Raw genomic sequence first — 18,690 nt, forward strand, 5'->3', positions numbered from 1 at the left:
GTCACTGTTAATGGAAGGACCCTTCAGTTGCAGGAAATGATGCTATCTAACAAGTCGAAATGAAGCCAGACTTCAGTCACACCTCGTGTGTGTGTGTGTGTGTGTGTGTGTGTGTGTGTGTGTGTGTGTGTGTGTGTGTGTGTCATACAGTAGTGGCTTGGGAACACAATGTGCCTAATCATACAAATCTGCCGTAACTGGTATCCATCGTTCCAGATTATACTCGCCATGCATTCCGTTTCACTCATAGCTGATGTCTGTAATGATCACTTCAGGTGCTTTCTTTGTCAAGCTGAGCTGAGTGACATCAGTGAGCCCAGTGATTCAGCGCTGAATGTAGTACTTTACAGTCTGTAACGACATGACTCTCCTTCTGTCCTTGTTTGGCCAATAAATGGGAGAGGCAGTCAACAATGTGTTAAGCATCTACGTGCTGTGTAATTACAACAATGGGCGCACCCCTCAGGAGGGTAAAAATAGGATGTGATTCAAACTCCAGCCCCTAGCCTGCTCCAGCTGAAAAGAACATGCTCATAAGTCCACGTGTGCAGATGGGTTCTCTTAAGGGTGAAGGTCCTACAAATGCTTATTGGCAAAGATTAGAGGGAACATTGGATCACATTTGGTCGCTAGTCAGTGTACTGACTGTATTTTGAGTGCATTGTAGTGACCACTATATCTAGATCTGTTATCGTTGTTTTGAATAGCTGTGTAACAAGCTAGACTGAATACTATAGAGGAGCAGAGTCCAGTATCGGCCTTAGTGAGAAGAATAAGCATATAGAGTTGCTTTGATGACTTCTTATGGCTTCCTCTAACGGTCTGCAGCTGGGTCGTCTCAGAAGGGCATTACCGACATGACTCCCCTTCAAAAAATGAAATAAAAAAAACAGACTCCTGTCATCCACTGCCAAACCACATATGTCTAAATAAGTATGACCCTGGTGAAGTGAAAGGACAGGAGGAAAAATACAAGGAGAGGTTGAGGAAAGAGAAGGAAGAAAATAAACTGGGCAAATGTGACAAAACAGGATTAGTGTTAATAGCCCCTTCTAGAGTGGGAGGTTTACTGCTGAGATGAGTCTGATTTTGGTTGGCATAAACCACAGAGAAGGAGAGCTGAGTGAACATAGGAAGTGGAGTCTCTGTGGACAGGAAGTCAAGAGATGGTGTTTCACCTGGTCATTCTGGATGTTTGAAAAAAGTTGCTTTGAAGTAAAGGGTTTGGCTCAGCTGGGAGAATTCGAGGAAGAGCATTTTGACTGGCTCAACTTCTGTTCCTACATCGCACATTGAAGAGAAAAGAGCCCTGGGTCAAATTGAGAAATACCCTCCTTCAATAGTAGGCCACCTTCATGCTAATTGGGGATAAGAAGAGACAATAAAGCATCATTTTGGTAAACCCCTACTGACCCTCTTAAAACCAGGCTTAGAGGAGATTTTCATGGAGTGTTATTTAACATGCAACTGTCTGGTATCATAAATCTACAACTGCTTTTTCAGCTTCGCAGTTCAGTTAAATTTCCACAGAGAAAGTGTATACTCTCATTTACTTGTTATTTCCAGAACTGTGTGTTGCCAAGTGTGCTAAGAGGGACGTCCTCTTGAATAGCAAGGCAGGCAGAGTAATTACAGCATCTGGTTACTGACAGCCTTTAACTAACAACGTGGGCATCCTTGAATTGTACATTGTGTTTCAGAGGACTGCCCTGTTATATGGACCGTTCTGACCTCTCTACTCTGTGTTTCAGTGGAGAGAGTGGTGCAGGGAAGACTGTAGCAGCCAAATACATCATGGGCTACATCTCCAGAGTATCTGGAGGAGGACCCAAAGTGCAGGTGAGTCCAGAGAAGCTACTTCCATTTTACACCGTGAAACACAGCTCAACTACAGTTGTGAAAATGTAATTAATCTCAGACGATCACACATATCCACTGTCATTTACAATGTACCTTATGAGGTCAGTCCATCCTAATGACCGGATGCTGTTTCCTGTCTAAACCTCCCTTTTCCGCACCACCCAAACCGTCTCCTGCCATCCCTCCCTCTTATCTCCCATTATCAGCCCATCCAACCCCCAAATACCCTTGTTCCCAACCCCCCAGCAGCCATCTGTCCCCCACACTACTCAGCAGATGTCCTGTCCACAAGCCACCCCTCTCCACCAGCCTCCCTGGTATTAATGGCCCACTCAAAAGGGCTTGGAATTTCCAGTCTGTGGGAATATAAACTGGATCACAAGATGTCATTTTTCTGTCTGATTAGTATAGTGCTTTTTCCACCCTGGAATTATTGTACTTTAGTCAAGGTTTCAAGTTCAAAGCTAATATTAGCTATCACGCACTCAGTCATGTGGAAAAGGGTATATGCCTATTTACTGTAAATTTTCCATGTACAGTCCATTCCGAAAATGTATTCAGAGAAAATGTTGTTACGTTACAGCCTTTTTCTGAAATAGATTAAATTGTTCGTTTTTTTCTCATCAATCTACATACAATACCCCACAATGACAAAGCAAAAACAGGTTTCTTGATTTTTTTCCCAAATGTATTACAAATAAAAAAAATTGATTACATTTGCATAAGTATTCAGAACCTTTACTCTGTACTTTGTTGAAGCACCTTTGACAGCGAGTATGACGCTACAAGCTTGGTACACCTGTTTTCGCTTGGGAGTTTCTCCCATTCTTCTCTGCAGATCCTCTAAAGCTCTGTCAAGTTGGAAGGGGAGCGTCGCTGCATGGCTATTTTCAGGTCTCTCCAGAGATGTTCGATCGGGCTCAGGCTGAGCCACTCAAGGACATTCAGAGACTTGTCCCGAAGCCACTCCTGCATTGTCTTGGCTGTGTACTTAGGGTCGTTGTCCTGTTGGAAGGTGAACCTTCGCCTTCAGTCTGAGGTCCTGAGCGCTCTGGAGCAGGTTTTCATCAAGGATCTCTCAGCACTTTGCTCCGTTAATCTTTACCTCGACCCTGACTAGTCTCCCAGTCCCGGCTGCTGAAAAACATCTCCACAGCATGATGTTGCCACCACCATGCTTCACCGTAGGGATTGTAGTGGCCAGGTGATGAGCGATGCCTGGTTTCCTCCAGAAGTGACGCTTGGCATTCAGGCCAAAGAGTTTGATCTTGGTTTCATCAGACCAGAGAATCTTGTTTCTCATGGTCTGAGAGTCCTTTAGGTGCCTTTTACCAAACTCCAAGTGGGCTGTCATGTGCTTTTTACTGAGGAGTGGCTTCCGTCTGGCCACTCTACCATAAAAGCCTGATTGGTGGAGTGCTGCAGAGATGGTTGTCCTTCTGTAAGGTTCTCCCATCTCCACAGAGGCGCTCTGGAGCTCTGTCAGATTGACCATCAAGTTCTTGGTCACCTCCCTGACCAAGGCCCTTCTCCCCCGATTGCTCAGTTTGGCCGGGCGGCCAGCTCTTGGAAGAGTCTTGGTGAGTCCAAACTTCTTTCATTTAAGAATGATGGAGGTCACGGTGTTCTTGGAGCTTCAATGCTGCAGAATTTGTTTTAGGTAACCTTCCCCAGATCTGTCGCGTCTCGGAGCTCTACAGGCAATTCTTTTGTGACCTCATGGCTTGGTTTTTGCTTTGACATGCACTGTCAACTGTGGGACCTTATATAGACAGGTGTGTCTTTCCAAATCATGTCCAATCATTTGAATTTACCACAGGTGGACTCCAAGTTGTAGAAACATCTCAAGGATGATCAGTGAAAACAGGACGCACCTGAACTCAATTTCGAGTCTCATAGCAAAGGATCTGAATACTTATGTAAATAAGGTATTTCTGTTTTTTAATTTTGTAAATATTTCTAAAAACGTGTTTTCTCTTTGTCATTATGGGGTATTGTGTGTAGATTGATGGGGGGATGATTTAAACCAGTTTAGAATAACGTAACAAAATGGGGAAAAAGTAAAGGGTTGTGAATACTTTTTGAATGTCCTGTACATGGTTCTGCATTGTTACTGGCTATGAGTCTTCTGTGCCTTGCATCTTTTAAATCATTTTAAGATGTACTGAAAAGTGTGCTTGTAACTTTTGTTGAAGAATGTATTTCAAATAAATATGTGCGGTCTATGTAGTATATTACAGAAATTTCCCTTGGAATTTCTATTGTTTTATTGAATAATGTCTCCATTGTGTTGGAAACCCCCTACCTCTCTCAATACCCTTCCTGCCTAATTTGGCTTTGTCAATCCCTCTGTCCACATGTCTCATTCACATGGTCTCCCCAAGTCCTGTGTGCATGTGGTATGTGTAAGTGCTTGTGGAATGCATGCTTTGTGTGTATGGTGTAATGTTTTGTGAGTGACTGTCACTTCACTCCCCGTCTACTCAAACAGACAGACTGAACAGTAGAGTTGTTGTATGTGATTATCATCACCCTGTATCGGTTTCTGACTGAAGAATGCATATCAGATTACCATGCCCCTGAATCATATGCATGCAAATCGATGTGAGTGACAGATATAGCATGTGTTTTTAAACTGGGAATTGTATGTGTTTTGAAGTCTCTCAGGTGGCTCTCACAGAGCATTTTGATTAGTTACATACAGCTGAAGTCGGAAGTTTACATACACTTTAGTCAAATACATTTAAACTCTGTTTTTCACAAATCCTGACATTTAATCCTAGTAAAATGTCCCTGTCTTAGGTCAGTTAGGATCACCACTTTATTTTAAGAATGTGAAATGTCAGAATAATGGTACAGTGATTTATTTCAGCTTTTATTTCTTTCATCACATTCCCAGTGGGTCAGAAGTTTACATACACTCAATTAGTATTTGGTAGTTTTGCCTTTAAATTGTTTAACTTGGGTCAAACGTTTCAGGTAGCCTTCCACAAGCTTCCCACAATAAGTTGGGTGAATTTTGGCCCATTCCTTCAGACAGAGCTGGTGTAACTGAGTCAGGTTTGTAGGCGTCTTTGCTCGCACATGCTTTTTCTGTTCTGCCCACAAATTTACTATGGGATTGAGGTCAGAGCTTTGTGATGGCCACTCCAATACCTTGACTTTGTTGTCCTTTAGCCATTTTGCCACAACTTTGGAAATATGCTTGGGGTTATTGTCCATTTGGAAGACCCATTTGCGACCAAGCTTTAACTTCCTGACTGATGTCTTGAGATGTTGCGTCAATATATTCACATAATTTTCCTTCCCCATGGTGCCATCTATTTTGTGAAGTGCACCAGTCCCGCCTGCAGCAAAGCACCCCCACAACATGATGCTGCCACCCCCGTGCTTCACGGCTGGGATGGTGTTATTCGGCTTGCAAGCCTCCCCCTTTTTCCTCCAAACATAACAATGGTCATTATGGCCAAACAGTTCTATTTTTGTTTCATCAGACCAGAGGACATTTCTCCAAAAAGTATGATCTTTGTCCCCATGTGCAGTTGCAAACCAAAGTCAGGCTTTTTTTATGGCGGTTTTGGAGCAGTGGCTTTTTCCTTGCTGAGCGGCCTTTCAGGTTATGTCAATATAAGACTCGTTTTACTGTGGATATAGATACTTTTGTACCCGTTTCCTCCAGCATCTTCACAAGGTCCTTTGCTGTTCTGGGATTGATTTGCACATTTCGCACCAAAGTACATTAATCTCTAGGAGACAGAACGCATCTCCTTCCTGAGCGATATGATGGCTGTGTGGTCCCATGGTGTTTATACTTGCGTATTATTGTTTGGACAGATGAACGTGGTACCTTCAGGCGTTTGGAAATTGCTCCCAATGATGAACTAGACTTGTGGAGGTCTACCATTTTTTTTTCTGAGGTCTTGGCTGATTTCTTTTGATTTTCCCATGATGTCAAGCAAAGAGGCACTGAGTTTGAAGCAGGCCTTGAAATACATCCACTGGTACACCTCCAATTGACTCAAATAATGTCAATTAGCCTATCAGAAGCTTCTAAAGCCATGACATCCTTTTCTGGAATTTTCCAAGCTGTTTAAAGGCACAGTCAACTTAGTGTATGTAAACTTCTGACCCACTGGAATTGTGATACAGTGAATTATAAGTGAAATAATCTCTGTAAACAATTGTTGGAAAAATGACTTGTCATGCACAAAGTAGATGTCCTAACCAACTTGCCAAAACTATAGTTTGTTAACAAGAAATTTGTGGAGTGGTTGAAAAATTAGTTTTAATGACCCCAACCAAAGTGTATGTAAACTTCCGACTTCAACTGTATGTACGGTTTAACTGAGCCCTGGGGTTAAGTACAAAAAGCTGTTACACTCGAACCGCCATGCCACTAAAGTTTTTTTTCTTCATAGAGGACAATAGTTCAGGGACGCCAAAGGATTCAAAGAAATGCTACCATTCCACATTGAATAATAGATCGGTTAATAGTTCGGTCTCCACGACGCTGTGCTGATTTAAAACTCATGGGCTCCTGATATGCAGATGTCTCATGGGAAAGATAATGTGCTCCAGACGCTATGAGAGCGGAGCGACGTTGGAAAGTTCCAGAGATGGTGCATGTTGATCTGCCAGCAGGGATGTGGATCACTGCAGAGTGTAGTAGTGTCTCCCTACCCACTGTCTCTATACCCTACCTGTCAGTCACTAAAATGAGCCTACTGTCTGTCTGCTCCCTCACAGCACGTCAAAGACATCATCCTCCAGTCCAACCCCCTCCTGGAGGCCTTCGGGAACGCCAAGACAGTGAGGAACAACAACTCCAGCAGATTTGTAAGGGTCCCACATCTTTCCAAATCTCTCTTTTTTTTTTTATTAGCGGAATGGGGGCGCCTAACATCATATGGTTGGCACTGTGTTCTGCCCTGGAATGATTTGAAGGTGCTTCGCGGTCATTTCCGGAACCAAAGCAAACACAAGGACGTCCAGTGCAAATAGAGAAGAGAAAAAAAGGAGATAGTGAATACTGTGTTACTGCCTTCTCCCGTCTCCCCTTGGCTGGGGCTGCTAGCCTCGTGTGGCCTGGTTAACCAGGGCTGTGGGGACACACTGTCCAGAAAGAGTGGGGCACTCCACTGCCAGTAGAGATGCACATAGAAAAAAAAAATACTATACTTTAAAGACAGTTAGCTTGGAAAGAGGTTTTAAAGGCAGACTTTAGTGCCCTCTAAAGCCAGTTTACCCACTTACAGCATTCACAACAGAGCCTAGTGTTAAGTATTGTATTCATGTTGACAGACAAGGCAGTATTGTCTCTGTTCTTAGTTTTCCTGGTTTAGTTTGGGGAAAGTAAATTAGGTTTGACTCATGGTCTGAGAAATGGTTGAGGAAATCTCCCTGTATGAATAGTGTCTCAGTGTCTCAGTGCACTCTGGGGCTTCAGACCGGCTGGGAATGGGATAGACATTACAGAGGACAGACCTGTCTGGAGGAAAGAAGGAGAGAGCGGGAGAGAGAGAGAAAGGGTTCAAGCCTTAGTACACACACACCACTGGGCTGCAGGTGTGCACCTGAAGTACAACTCGTGATGGTTGTTATTTCCTGCTCGGAGAGGTCTGGGTTTTAGCTTTTGCAAGGCCTGCGCTGATACTAAAGCGCCACACTCTCCTCCTTCAGGGGAAATACTTTGAGATCCAGTTCAGCTCCGGCGGCGAGCCAGATGGAGGGAAAATCTCCAACTTCCTGTTGGAGAAATCGCGCGTCGTCATGAGGAATCCTGGAGAGAGGAGCTTCCATATATTCTATCAGGTGAGGGACTCCAGTAACGGTGCGTTTTTATCATTTTCCTGTTTAATAAGAGTGTTTATGCACATTTTAGAACTGGGGAAATGTGTACAGGAATTGTCTCGCAGTGTCCATGAGTGAAATTCAGCTTTCAGGACACTAACAAGTACACTCCGGTAAGACGAGGGGGGGCGGTCTGTGCATATTTGTAAACAACAGCTGGTGCACGAAATCTAAGGAAGTCTCTAGATTTTGCTCGCCTGAAGTAGAGTATATTGTGAAAAATTGCAGGGCACACTACTTGCCTAGAGTTTTCAGCTATACTTTTTGTGGCTGTTTATTTACCACCACAGACAGATAATGGCATTAAGACCGCACACAGTCAGCTGTATAAGGAAATAAGCAAACAGGAAACCACTCACCCAGAGGCAGCACTCCTAGTGGCCGGAGACTTTAATGCAGGGAAACTTAAATCAGTTTTACCAAATTTCCATCAGCATGTTAAATGTGCAACCAGAGGGGAAAACATTCTAGATCACCTGTACTCCACACACAGAGACGCGTACAAAGCTCTCCCTCACCATCCATTTGGTAAATCCGACCACAACTCTATCCTCCTGATTCCCGCTTACAAGCAAAAATTTAAGCAGGAAGCACCAGTGACTCGGTCTATAAAAAAGTGGTTAGATGAAGCAGATGCTAAACTACAGGACTGTTTTGCTATCACAGACTGGAACATGTTCCGGGATTCTTCCGATGGCATTGAGGAGCACACCACATCAGTCACCAGTTTTATCAATAATTGCATCGAGGACGTCGTCTCCACAGTGACTGTACGTACATACCCCAACCAGAAGCCATGGAATACAGGCAACATTCGCACTGAGCTAAAGGGTAGAGCTGCCACTTTCAAGGTGCGGGACTCTAACCCGGAAGCTTACAAGAAATCCTGCTATGCCCTTCGACGAACCATCAAACAGGCAAAGCGGCAATACAGGGCTAAGATTGAATCATACTACACCGGCTCCGATGCTTGTCTTATGTGGCAAGGCTTGCAAACTATTACGGACTACAAAGGGAAGCACAGCCGCGAGCTGCCCAGTGACACGAGCCTACCAGACGAGCTAAATCACTTCTATGCTGGCTTCGAGGCAAGCAACACTGAGGCATGCATGAGAGCATCAGCTGTTCCGGACGACTGTGTGATGCTCTCCGTAGCCGACGTAAGACCTTTCAACAGGTCAACATACACAAGGCTGCGGGGCCAGACGGATTACCAGGATGTGTGCTCCAGGCATGTGCTGACCAACTGGCAGGTGTCTTCACTGACATTTTCAACATGTCCCTGATTGAGTCTGTAATACCAACATGTTTCAAGCAGACCACCATAGTCCCTGTGCCCAAGAACACAAAGGCAACCTGCCTAAATGACTACAGACCCGTAGCACTCCCGTCCGTGGCCATGAAGTGCTTTGAAAGGTTGGTAATGGCTCACATCAACGCCATTATCCCAGAAACCCTAGACTCACTCCAATTTGCATACCGCCCAAACAGATCCACAGATGATCCAATCTCTATTGCACTCCACACTGCCCTTTCCCACCTGGACAAAAGGAACACTTATGTTAGAATGCTATTCATTGACTACAGCTCAGCGTTCAACACCATAGTACCCTCAAAGCTCATCACTAAGCTAAGGATCCTGGGACTAAACACCTCCCTCTGCAGCTGGATCCTGGACTTCCTGACGGGCCGCCCCCAGATGGTGAGGGTAGGTAGCAACACATCTGCCACGATTATCCTCAACTCTGGAGCTCCCCAGGGGTGTGTGCTCAGTCCCCTCCTGTACTCCCTGTTCACCCACGACTGCATGGCCAGGCATGACTCCAACACCGTCCTTAAGTTTGCAGACGACACAACAGTTGTAGGCCTGATCACCGACAACGACGAGACAACCTATAGGGAGGAGGTCAGAGACCTGGCTGGGTGGTGCCAGAATAACAACCTATCCCTCAACGTAACCAAGACTAAGGAGATGATTGTGGACTACAGGAAAAGGAGGACTGAGCATGCCCCCATTCTCATCGACGGGGCTGTAGTGGAGCAGGTTGAGAGCTTCAAGTTCCTTGGTGTCCACATCAACAACAAACTAGAATGGTCCAAACACACAAAGACAGTCGTGAAGAGGGCACAACAAAGCCTATTCCCCCTCGGGAAACTAAAAAGATTTGGCATGTGTCCTGAGATCCTCAAAAGGTTCTACAGCTGCAACAGCGAGAGCATCCTGACTGGTTGCATCACTCCCTGGTACGGCAATTGATTGACCTCTGACCGCAAAGCACTTCAGAGGGTAGTGCGTACGGCGAAGTACATCACTGGGGCAAAGCTGCCTGCCATCCAGGACCTCTACACCAGGCGGTGTCAGAGGAAGGCCCTAAAAATTGTCAAACACCCCAGCCCACCCCAGTCATAGTCTGTTTTCTCTGCTACCGCATGGCCAAGTCTAGGACAAAAAGGCTTCTCAACAGTTTTTACCCCGAAGCCATAAGACTCCAGAACAGGTAATCAAATGGCTACCTGGACTATTTGCATTATGTGCCCAACCCCTCTTTTTACGCTGCTGCTACTCTCTGTTTATCATATATGCATAGTCACTTTAACTATACATTCATGTACATACTACCTCAATTGGGCCGACCAACCAGTGCTCCTGCACATTGGCTAGCCGGGCTATCTGCATTGGGTCCCACCCGCCAACCCCTCTTTTACGCTACTGCTACTCTCTGTTCATCATATATGCATAGTCACTTTAACCATATCTACATGTACATACTACCTCAATCAGCCTGACTAACCGGTGTCTGTTTGTAGCCTCGCTACTGTATATAGCTTGTCTTTTTACTGTTGTTTTATTTCTTTACCTACCTATTGTTCACCTAATACCTTTTTTGCACTCTTGGTTAGAGCCTGTAAGTAAGGTCTACACCTGTTGTATTCAGTGCACGTGACAAATAAACTTTGATTTGATGTGCTATTTGGCTCCTGAAAGCTGGTCGAGTTGTTCTCACTGTGTACCACTTGAGGTCTCTGGAAGAGAGGTGGCGGTCAAACTCCCATAATGCAACTTTCTTGACATGTGAAAGGAGAATAAAGCATATATCTCTAAATTGGGTGTAAAATGTGTGGTGCTTTCACTTAATGAGCATGTGCGTATGGTGCTGCCTGTCTAAAAGACTTCTGTCACGTAGAAATGTGAGGAAAGACGATGCGAGTTCACAGGTTGAAAGCTCCTGTTGACCTTTTGAGTCTAGAATTACTGTATACAGGTTGTTACTTGACAGACGTGTAATCATCTAACACTGTCTTCTGTTTGTGCAGTTGATAGAGGGAGCCACTGGTGAACAGAAGAGCAGCCTTGGAATCACAAGCCTAGATTACTACAATTACCTCAATCAGTCTGGATCCTACAAAGTGGATGACATCAACGACAAAAGTGATTTTCAGGAAACTATGGTACGTTTACTTGGTATCTTTCCATTGTTATTGTCCTCTCTCTCTTTCTCTCTCTCTCTCTCTCTCTCTCTCTCTCTCTTTCTCTCTCTCTCTCTCTCTCTCTCTCTCTCTCTCTTCTCTCTCTCTCTCTCCTCTCTCTCTCTCTCTCTCTCTCTCTTCTTCTCGGCCTCTCTTCCATTCTCCTCTGTTGTTTTCATTCTGTACCCTGTACTGCACCTGTTTTTGCTTTACCAGTGAAACCACAACAGGAGTAATTAGAGGACATAGTTTAGGTAACACAGCACACGTTTTAATACTTACAGTGTCTTGCAAAAGTATTACCCCTCCTTGCCACTTTTCCTATTTTGATCCATTACAACCTGTAATTTAAATGGATTTTTATTTGGATTTCATGTAATGGACATACACAAAATAGTCCAAATTGGTGAAGTGAAATGAAAAAAATAACTTTCAAAAAAAAAAATAAAAAAAAAATGGAAAATGTATTCACCCCCTTTGCTATGAAGCCCCTAAACAAGATCTGTTGCAACTAATTACCTTCAGAAGTCACATAATTAGTTAGATTGCACACAGGTGGACTTTATTTAAGTGTCACATGATCTCAGTATATATACACCTGTTCTGAAAGGCCCCAGAGTCTGCACCGCCACTAAGCAAGGGGCACCGCCACTAAGCAAGGGGCACCGCCACTAAGCAAGGGGCACCGCCACTAAGCAAGGGGCACCGCCACTAAGCAAGGGGCACCGCCACTAAGCAAGGGGCACCGCCACTAAGCAAGGGGCACCGCCACTAAGCAAGGGGCACCGCCACTAGGCACTAAGCAAGGGCACCGCCACTAAGCAAGGGGCACCGCCACTAAGCAAGGGGCACCGCCACTAAGCAAGGGGCACCGCCACTAAGCAAGGGGCACCGCCACTAAGCAAGGGGCACCGCCACTAAGCAAGGGGCACCGCCACTAAGCAAGGGGCACTATGAAGACCAAGGAGCTCTCCAAACAGGTCAGAGACACAGTTGTGGAGAAGTACCGATCAAGGTTGGGTTATAAAAAATATCCAGAACTTTGAACATCCCACAGAGCACCATTAAATCCATTATTAAAAAATTGAAAGAATATGGAACCACAACAAACCTGCCAAGAGAGTGCCGCCCACCAAAACTCACGGACCAGGCAAGGAGGGCATTAATCAGAGAGGCAACAAAGAGACCAAAGATAACCCTGAAGGAGCTGCAAAGCTCCACAGTGGAGATTGGAGTATCTGTCCATAGGATCACTTTAAGCCGTACACTCCACAGAGCTGGGCTTTACGGAAGATTGTCAAGAAAGAATCCATTGCTTAAAGAAAAAAATAAGCAAACCCGTTTCGTGTTCGCCAAAAAGCACGTGGGAGAATCCCCAAACATATGGAAGAAAGTACTCTGGTCAGATGAGACTAAAATGTAGCTTTTTGGCCATCAAGGAAAATGTTATGTCTGGTGCAAACCCAACACCTCTCATCACCCCGAGAATTCCATCCCACAGTGAAGCATGGTGGTGGCAGCATCATGCCGGGGGGGATGTTTTTCATCGGCAGCTGACTGGGAAACTGGTCAGAATTGAAGGAATGATGGCTGGTGCTAAATACAGGGAAATTCTTGAGGGAAACCTGTTTCAGTCTTCCAGAGATTTGAGACTGGGACGGAGGTTCACCTTCCAGCAGGACAATGACCCTAAGCATACTGCTAAAGCAACACTCGAGTGGTTTAAGGGGAAACATTTAAATGTCTTGGAATGGCCTAGTCAAAGCCCAGACCTCAATCCAATTGAGAATCTGTGGTATGACTTAAAGATTGCTGTATACCAGCAGAACCCATCCAACTTGAAGGAGCTGGAGCAGTTTTTCCTTGAAGAATGGGCAAAAATCTCAGTGGCTAGATGTGCCAAGCTTATGGAGACATAAGCGACTTGCAGCTGTAACTGCTGCAAAAGGTGGCTCTACAAAGTATTGACTTTGGGGGGGGGGTGAATAGTTATGCATCTTCAAAGTGGTAGGCATGTTGTGTAAATCAAATGATACAAACCTCCAAAAAATCTATTTTAATTCCAGGTTGTAAGGTAACAAAATAGGAGAAATGCCAAGGGGGTGAATACTTTTGCAAGCCACTGTAAACCTGCATTTCAACCCTGGGTTCATGTCTCCTGTTCGGTCTCTGTCCACTACCAGCATGCCATGGAGGTGATTGGCATCTCGGGGGAGGACCGTGGCCTGGTGCTGCAGATCGTAGCCGGAGTCCTGCACCTTGGGAACATCAACTTCAGGGAAGCAGGGAACTACGCCGCTGTTGAGAGCGAGGAGTGTACGTACCAACCCATGTAACTTTGTTTATGTAGAGGGCTAGGTAGAGCTTGTTGCTTGCACCAATCCAGTCCTTTCACATCTGAGGGGAGTCAACAGGGTGTGGGAAGGGAGAAAGGGGTCAGACTCTCTCTGTGTCTCCAACCTCCAGACTGGCATGTCCCCCTAGCGTTCCTCTCCAGTGTCCTGGGCTGCCCTTTATGGGACGGGTTAGGTTAGGAAGCACATTTCTCAGCACGCTGCGCTGACTGTTTTCACTCCCCAAAGCTTCATTGTGTTAATGCAGGGCTGCAGCCAAGCTCCAGGCCACACTGAATTACCAGAGAAAATAAAAAACTATTTTCAATGTCTGAGCAAATTACATCACAGACTAAAATTACTCAGAGAAATGCAGCCTCTTCCTGCCCCACTCCTACTCTCCCCCCGCCCCTCTCTTCCCCTTCCTTCCTCCCTCCCTCCCTCCCTTTTTCTCTACTTCCTTGCCCGCCTCACAGCCACCCATCCAGGCTGAATTATGCAATGTAGCACCTCTGGTTAGCCAGGGTACAAAGCAGCGTTGTGTAGTCTCTGCGTTTCCTCTCCCCCCTCCCCCCTATCTCACTTCCTGTCTGACTGCAATGTGTTTCACATATCAAGACTCCCGTTGCCCCATATAAAACCACACCAACACAAGTCGACAAACAGCTGCTCACACTCAGCCAAACAAATCCCTGCCTCAGATCCACTAGAAAAAACACTCCCTTGTACAGTACATATAAACCTCTAACCATCCATCTGACTGGTATGGATCATTATTTTGGGTAAAGATGAACTGGCTGCTCGTCATTGATACTATCTATATCCTCTTTGAGGGAAAGGGCTACAGCAGGAGATGCAGCATGGTCCTGAGGATAGACTTGGCCTGTGCTGTGGTATGGAGTACAGTCGGTCACACCTTCATTTCCCAAACGGGGGCTATTTGATCCGTCTGATGCATTCTCAGACACCGTCAGACCCAGAGACTGAGAGCAGTTTCCTTCTGGGGGAAGTGACTCAGTGTAATGAGGAAGGGAGGGGCTCTCAGGAGAGTCCTAATGGCCCTCCACATGCTCAGGCCTCTGCTAGGAGAACCCAGTTGTTGTGGCTATGACAGGGAGGAGGGAGCAATGAGTCATCACCAGACTTGATTGTATTCCGTTTTGCTGTTGAACCCTTTGTTTCATTGTATCCAACATATTCAGAATGTACTGGTGTTTTGTTTCATGAGGAGGGTGTGTGCCACATCCGTAGAATGTCTCTTTCTTCATTCTCTCTTGTCTCTCTCTCTCTGCAGTTCTGGCCTTCCCTGCGTTTCTGCTGGGGATTGACCAGAAGCGGCTGAAGGAGAAGTTGACCAGCAGGAAGATGGACAGCAAGTGGGGCAGTTCCATGGAGTCCATCGACGTGACACTGAATGTGGAGCAGGCGTGTTACACACGGGACGCCCTGTCCAAGGCCCTGCACTCACGTGTTTTTGACTTCCTAGTAGAGGTATGAATGGACACTCCTTCTCCATGACCTGTTGACCTTTAGAATAATACCCGGTCCTCTCCCCTCTTAAATGGCCAAATGTAACAAAGCATTATTTTTTTCTGTTTCAGTCCATCAACAAAGCCATCGTGAAGGTTCATCAAGAGTTTAATATTGGCGTGTTGGATATCTATGGATTTGAAATATTCCAAGTAAGTTTTCTGCAGATTTGCCCTTTTTATGTTTTGTGATTTACATATAGAAATCATAGCATAAGGTGATACATGGTCACTACATCTCAATAATCATAGTAAAGTTTGGGTAGTTAAACAGCTTAAAGACACAGGATCAGACTGATTTTGTAAAGTGTCCGGATTATGTCCCATCTCTTGATTGGGACAGCATTCTTTAATGGACTTTTCTAATCTGATTAGCTGTTTGTTTAGGTTGCATTATTGGGGGTCTCACTGATGCCCCCTGAAAAGGACTGGCCTTGATTAAATAATGAAACAGGACAGCTTCAGTGTCGTAGCGTGGCTACAGTCTCAAACCATGATGTACCTGTCCTCTGATACCTAACATGAGCTAATGTTAAGCTGTATGTTTAGATGGCATACAATTGTTATCGAAACAGTGGTTGGGTCCGTTCACAGTTCTTGTGTTTATAGACAGGCCTATTACTAACGAAGCACAGAGAAAATAAACCTCAGTGCTCAGAGGGCCTGAGAAGGGAAATATTGGGTTTCTTTAGCTCAAACATTTGTCTCAGGTCCCAGGTCTATTGTGGTGTGAAGTATTGCGTGGATGTTTTCCTCTAGCCACACCAGGCTGACTGGTAGATAACCTCACCTCATAAACAGGGCCCATTCAGGAAGCCCAGAGGACTTCCCCAGCTCTCTGTGTCCGTACGGATGACTTCACTCTCACAGCCTCTCTGGTTTATCACTAATGCATCATCTCTTTCTGTGTAGAAAAATGGCTTTGAGCAGTTCTGCATCAACTTTGTAAATGAGAAACTGCAACAGATCTTCATTGAGCTCACGCTTAAAGCTGAGCAGGTAATGTTTTGGGCTTTTCACTCATTGTTCTCACACCTTTTCACCAGCAGAAGCTACTTGTCTCATGTTTAAGTAGAGAATTATCATCTGACCAATCACTCTCCTCCCCCCTCTCTCTCTAGGAGGAGTATGTACAAGAAGGCATCCGGTGGACTCCTATCGAATACTTTAACAACAAGATTGTCTGCGATCTCATTGAGAGCAAACTGGTAAGCAGAGTCCCCAGTGCCCACTATTAATTTAATGCACACCTTGAAGTCACACATAAATGGGATAACAGGAAACAGTTGTGAAACTGCTTTAGATAGATCTGTAGTTTGTTATGCCTGCCGTCTAAATGCTCCAAATAAGAGCAAACACTCTGCCAATTGAGTTACAGTAGGGCCACCGAAGCCTCCCCACTCTTCCCATGACCGGCAGTCTAACATCCTCAAACGTGCCGACATGCCTCTTAATTTGATTTATCCGTCCCGCTGAGAGGCTTAATCCATGAAATCCACAACAAGGGCGACCCTTAAACAAGCTGAGATCTGAGGCAGCCAAGCAGGGAGTCTGTGTCCAGTCTCTGACTCCTCTGTTTTAGACCAAGCCCAGTTGGCTACATCTGTGACTGTGGTAACTTTACCAGAGCTGCATTTCCACTAGTGACAAAAACCTGTGTTCTCTGTTTGTGACTTTGCCACAACTAAAGAGCCAGACACACTGCAATGACTGTCACCAGTGAAGGCCACTGGCCGCCGTGTCCATGGACACCGTGTGGAGCCAGATAGGGCAGCAGCTGTGTGTGTGTTGTGATGACATCATTCAGTGTGGGTGTGTGATGTTCTGGGATGCAACGCGGTAGATAATTGTGAATTGGCTCTGCTGTTATGCTTTGAGCTGGTGGAGTACACAACGAATACTGTAACCCATGTTTATCACTTTAGTCTATCTCTGACATTGATGTATTTATGTGGAATTCAGAAAGAGTGTCTAGTGTGTGGAGAAAGTTGGCATTGTCAGTAATAATCAAGATGGTCATGGGGGATATGTTAATGTTTTAGATCTGATGTCGTGGCTGAGGTTATTCTCTGTGTTCATCTCTTTGGTTCTCCTCCCAGAACCCCCCTGGCATCATGAGCATCCTGGATGACGTGTGTGCCACCATGCACGCGGTGGGCGAGGGGGCAGACCAGACCATGCTGCAGAAGCTGAGGGTGGCCATCAACTCCCATGAACACTTCAACAGCTGGAACCAAGGCTTCATCATCCACCACTATGCTGGCAAGGTCTGCAACACTGCAGTATACCTCTTCTCTTCTCTCCTTATCCCTCTCTCCTCTCATCTCTCCCCCTATCTTTCTCTCATTCTGTCTTTCATACTGTTGTGCTCTTCTTCTCATGTCGTCTCTTTCTCTTTTTCCAGTCCTTTTCTCACATGCCACAAGTCCTAATGAACCATGTCATAATGGCTTGGAGGGGTCCTACATCATCATGGATTAGAACATTCCTACAGTACCACCCCAGACTATAGTGGCTATACCAATGATCTATACACACTCTATGTATATGAAGCTGTAGTTGGGAAGCAAGCTTAAAAATGTAACATTGGTGGTCTTGCAGAGAACCTGTCATCAATCGATTCTCTTTTGTCAATGAGTTCTTTGTTGTTCTTAACATTCTCTGTTAATTTTGATAGGGCACCTGGATTGAGCTGACGGTACTAACTGCTATCTGAATGGGTTAACTTTGTGCTGTGATCGTCACTAACCCTCTAACATCTCTCCTCCAGGTGTCCTACGACGCAGAGGGCTTCTGTGAGAGGAACCGTGACGTCCTCTTCAGTGACCTCATCGAGTTGATGCAAAGCAGCGAAATGTAAGTCACTCATCACTTATGCAAGCATTAGAGAGCATATGCAGCTAGCTGTTCTTTCTGAGACCGGGCTGAGCATTTTGTTTAGAAGTCCACAAAGAGAGATCTTCTATTATGATGTATATGAATGGATGCATCTGAGACTTGCAGATTACTAGTGCAGCTGGAAAAGGCAGTTCAATAGGAGTGTGCAGGGCTGGAGGTGCTCTCCCCTCTCTTGGGGGTTTGCTCAGGACTTCTAAGGTCTGGCGAGTGTCTCACTGTCTCCCTAGGGAGCTACATTGAGGAGTAGACTCCCCTGACCGTCTTGTGCGTTCCTGGGCCTCCTTTGAGCCGCCAGTGGCCATCTGTGCAAACAGCCACCACAGCCTCTAAAGCCCTTTTGTGTGTAGCCTGCAGGGTGGGCCATGCCAAGACCCCAAAACCCCATTCAGACCCCAACCCCCACTCCCCACACACACACACACAGACGCAAATGTGTGGAGGGAAAGGAGCCTCATTCCTTAGCGCAGCAGGTCTGCTCAGAGAAGAAAGAAAATATCATTATAGTCAGCTGGACATTGTTAGCGTGCTGCTGGTCCATCTGCACACACAAAGTCCACTGATCCTCCCTTATGTCCACATGGCCTAGATTAAAAAGTTTAAGACCAGACAAATACTCATGCAGGGAAAGATGGTAGCTCTCATGTGTAAACGTTTGCACATTCTGTGTCCTGACAGTCCCTGTATTTGTTTTACATGACTAATATGTTTGTCAACAACAAATAAATAATTCCTTAAGCAGTAGATTTCTTGAA

The 18,690-nt window shown here is 45.4% G+C and overlaps 1 protein-coding gene across 2 annotated transcripts in view; it reads left to right on the top strand.

The window, feature by feature from the left end:
• LOC106562209 (unconventional myosin-Ie) overlaps positions 1 to 18,690 on the top strand; it is a 60,333-nt gene that overhangs the window by 27,372 nt on the left and 14,271 nt on the right. For both annotated transcript variants that reach the window (XM_045689161.1, XM_045689162.1), the window contains exons 5-15: positions 1,752 to 1,839; positions 6,607 to 6,696; positions 7,540 to 7,671; positions 11,026 to 11,160; positions 13,362 to 13,494; positions 14,806 to 15,002; positions 15,113 to 15,193; positions 15,953 to 16,039; positions 16,162 to 16,248; positions 17,140 to 17,307; positions 17,811 to 17,896. In XM_045689161.1, coding sequence (XP_045545117.1) covers positions 1,752 to 1,839; positions 6,607 to 6,696; positions 7,540 to 7,671; positions 11,026 to 11,160; positions 13,362 to 13,494; positions 14,806 to 15,002; positions 15,113 to 15,193; positions 15,953 to 16,039; positions 16,162 to 16,248; positions 17,140 to 17,307; positions 17,811 to 17,896 — 1,284 coding nt within the window. The remainder of the gene's footprint in view (positions 1 to 1,751; positions 1,840 to 6,606; positions 6,697 to 7,539; positions 7,672 to 11,025; positions 11,161 to 13,361; positions 13,495 to 14,805; positions 15,003 to 15,112; positions 15,194 to 15,952; positions 16,040 to 16,161; positions 16,249 to 17,139; positions 17,308 to 17,810; positions 17,897 to 18,690) is intronic.

Source organism: Salmo salar, chromosome ssa11 (genome assembly GCF_905237065.1).
Source record: "Salmo salar chromosome ssa11, Ssal_v3.1, whole genome shotgun sequence".
Taxonomy (NCBI): domain Eukaryota; kingdom Metazoa; phylum Chordata; class Actinopteri; order Salmoniformes; family Salmonidae; genus Salmo; species Salmo salar.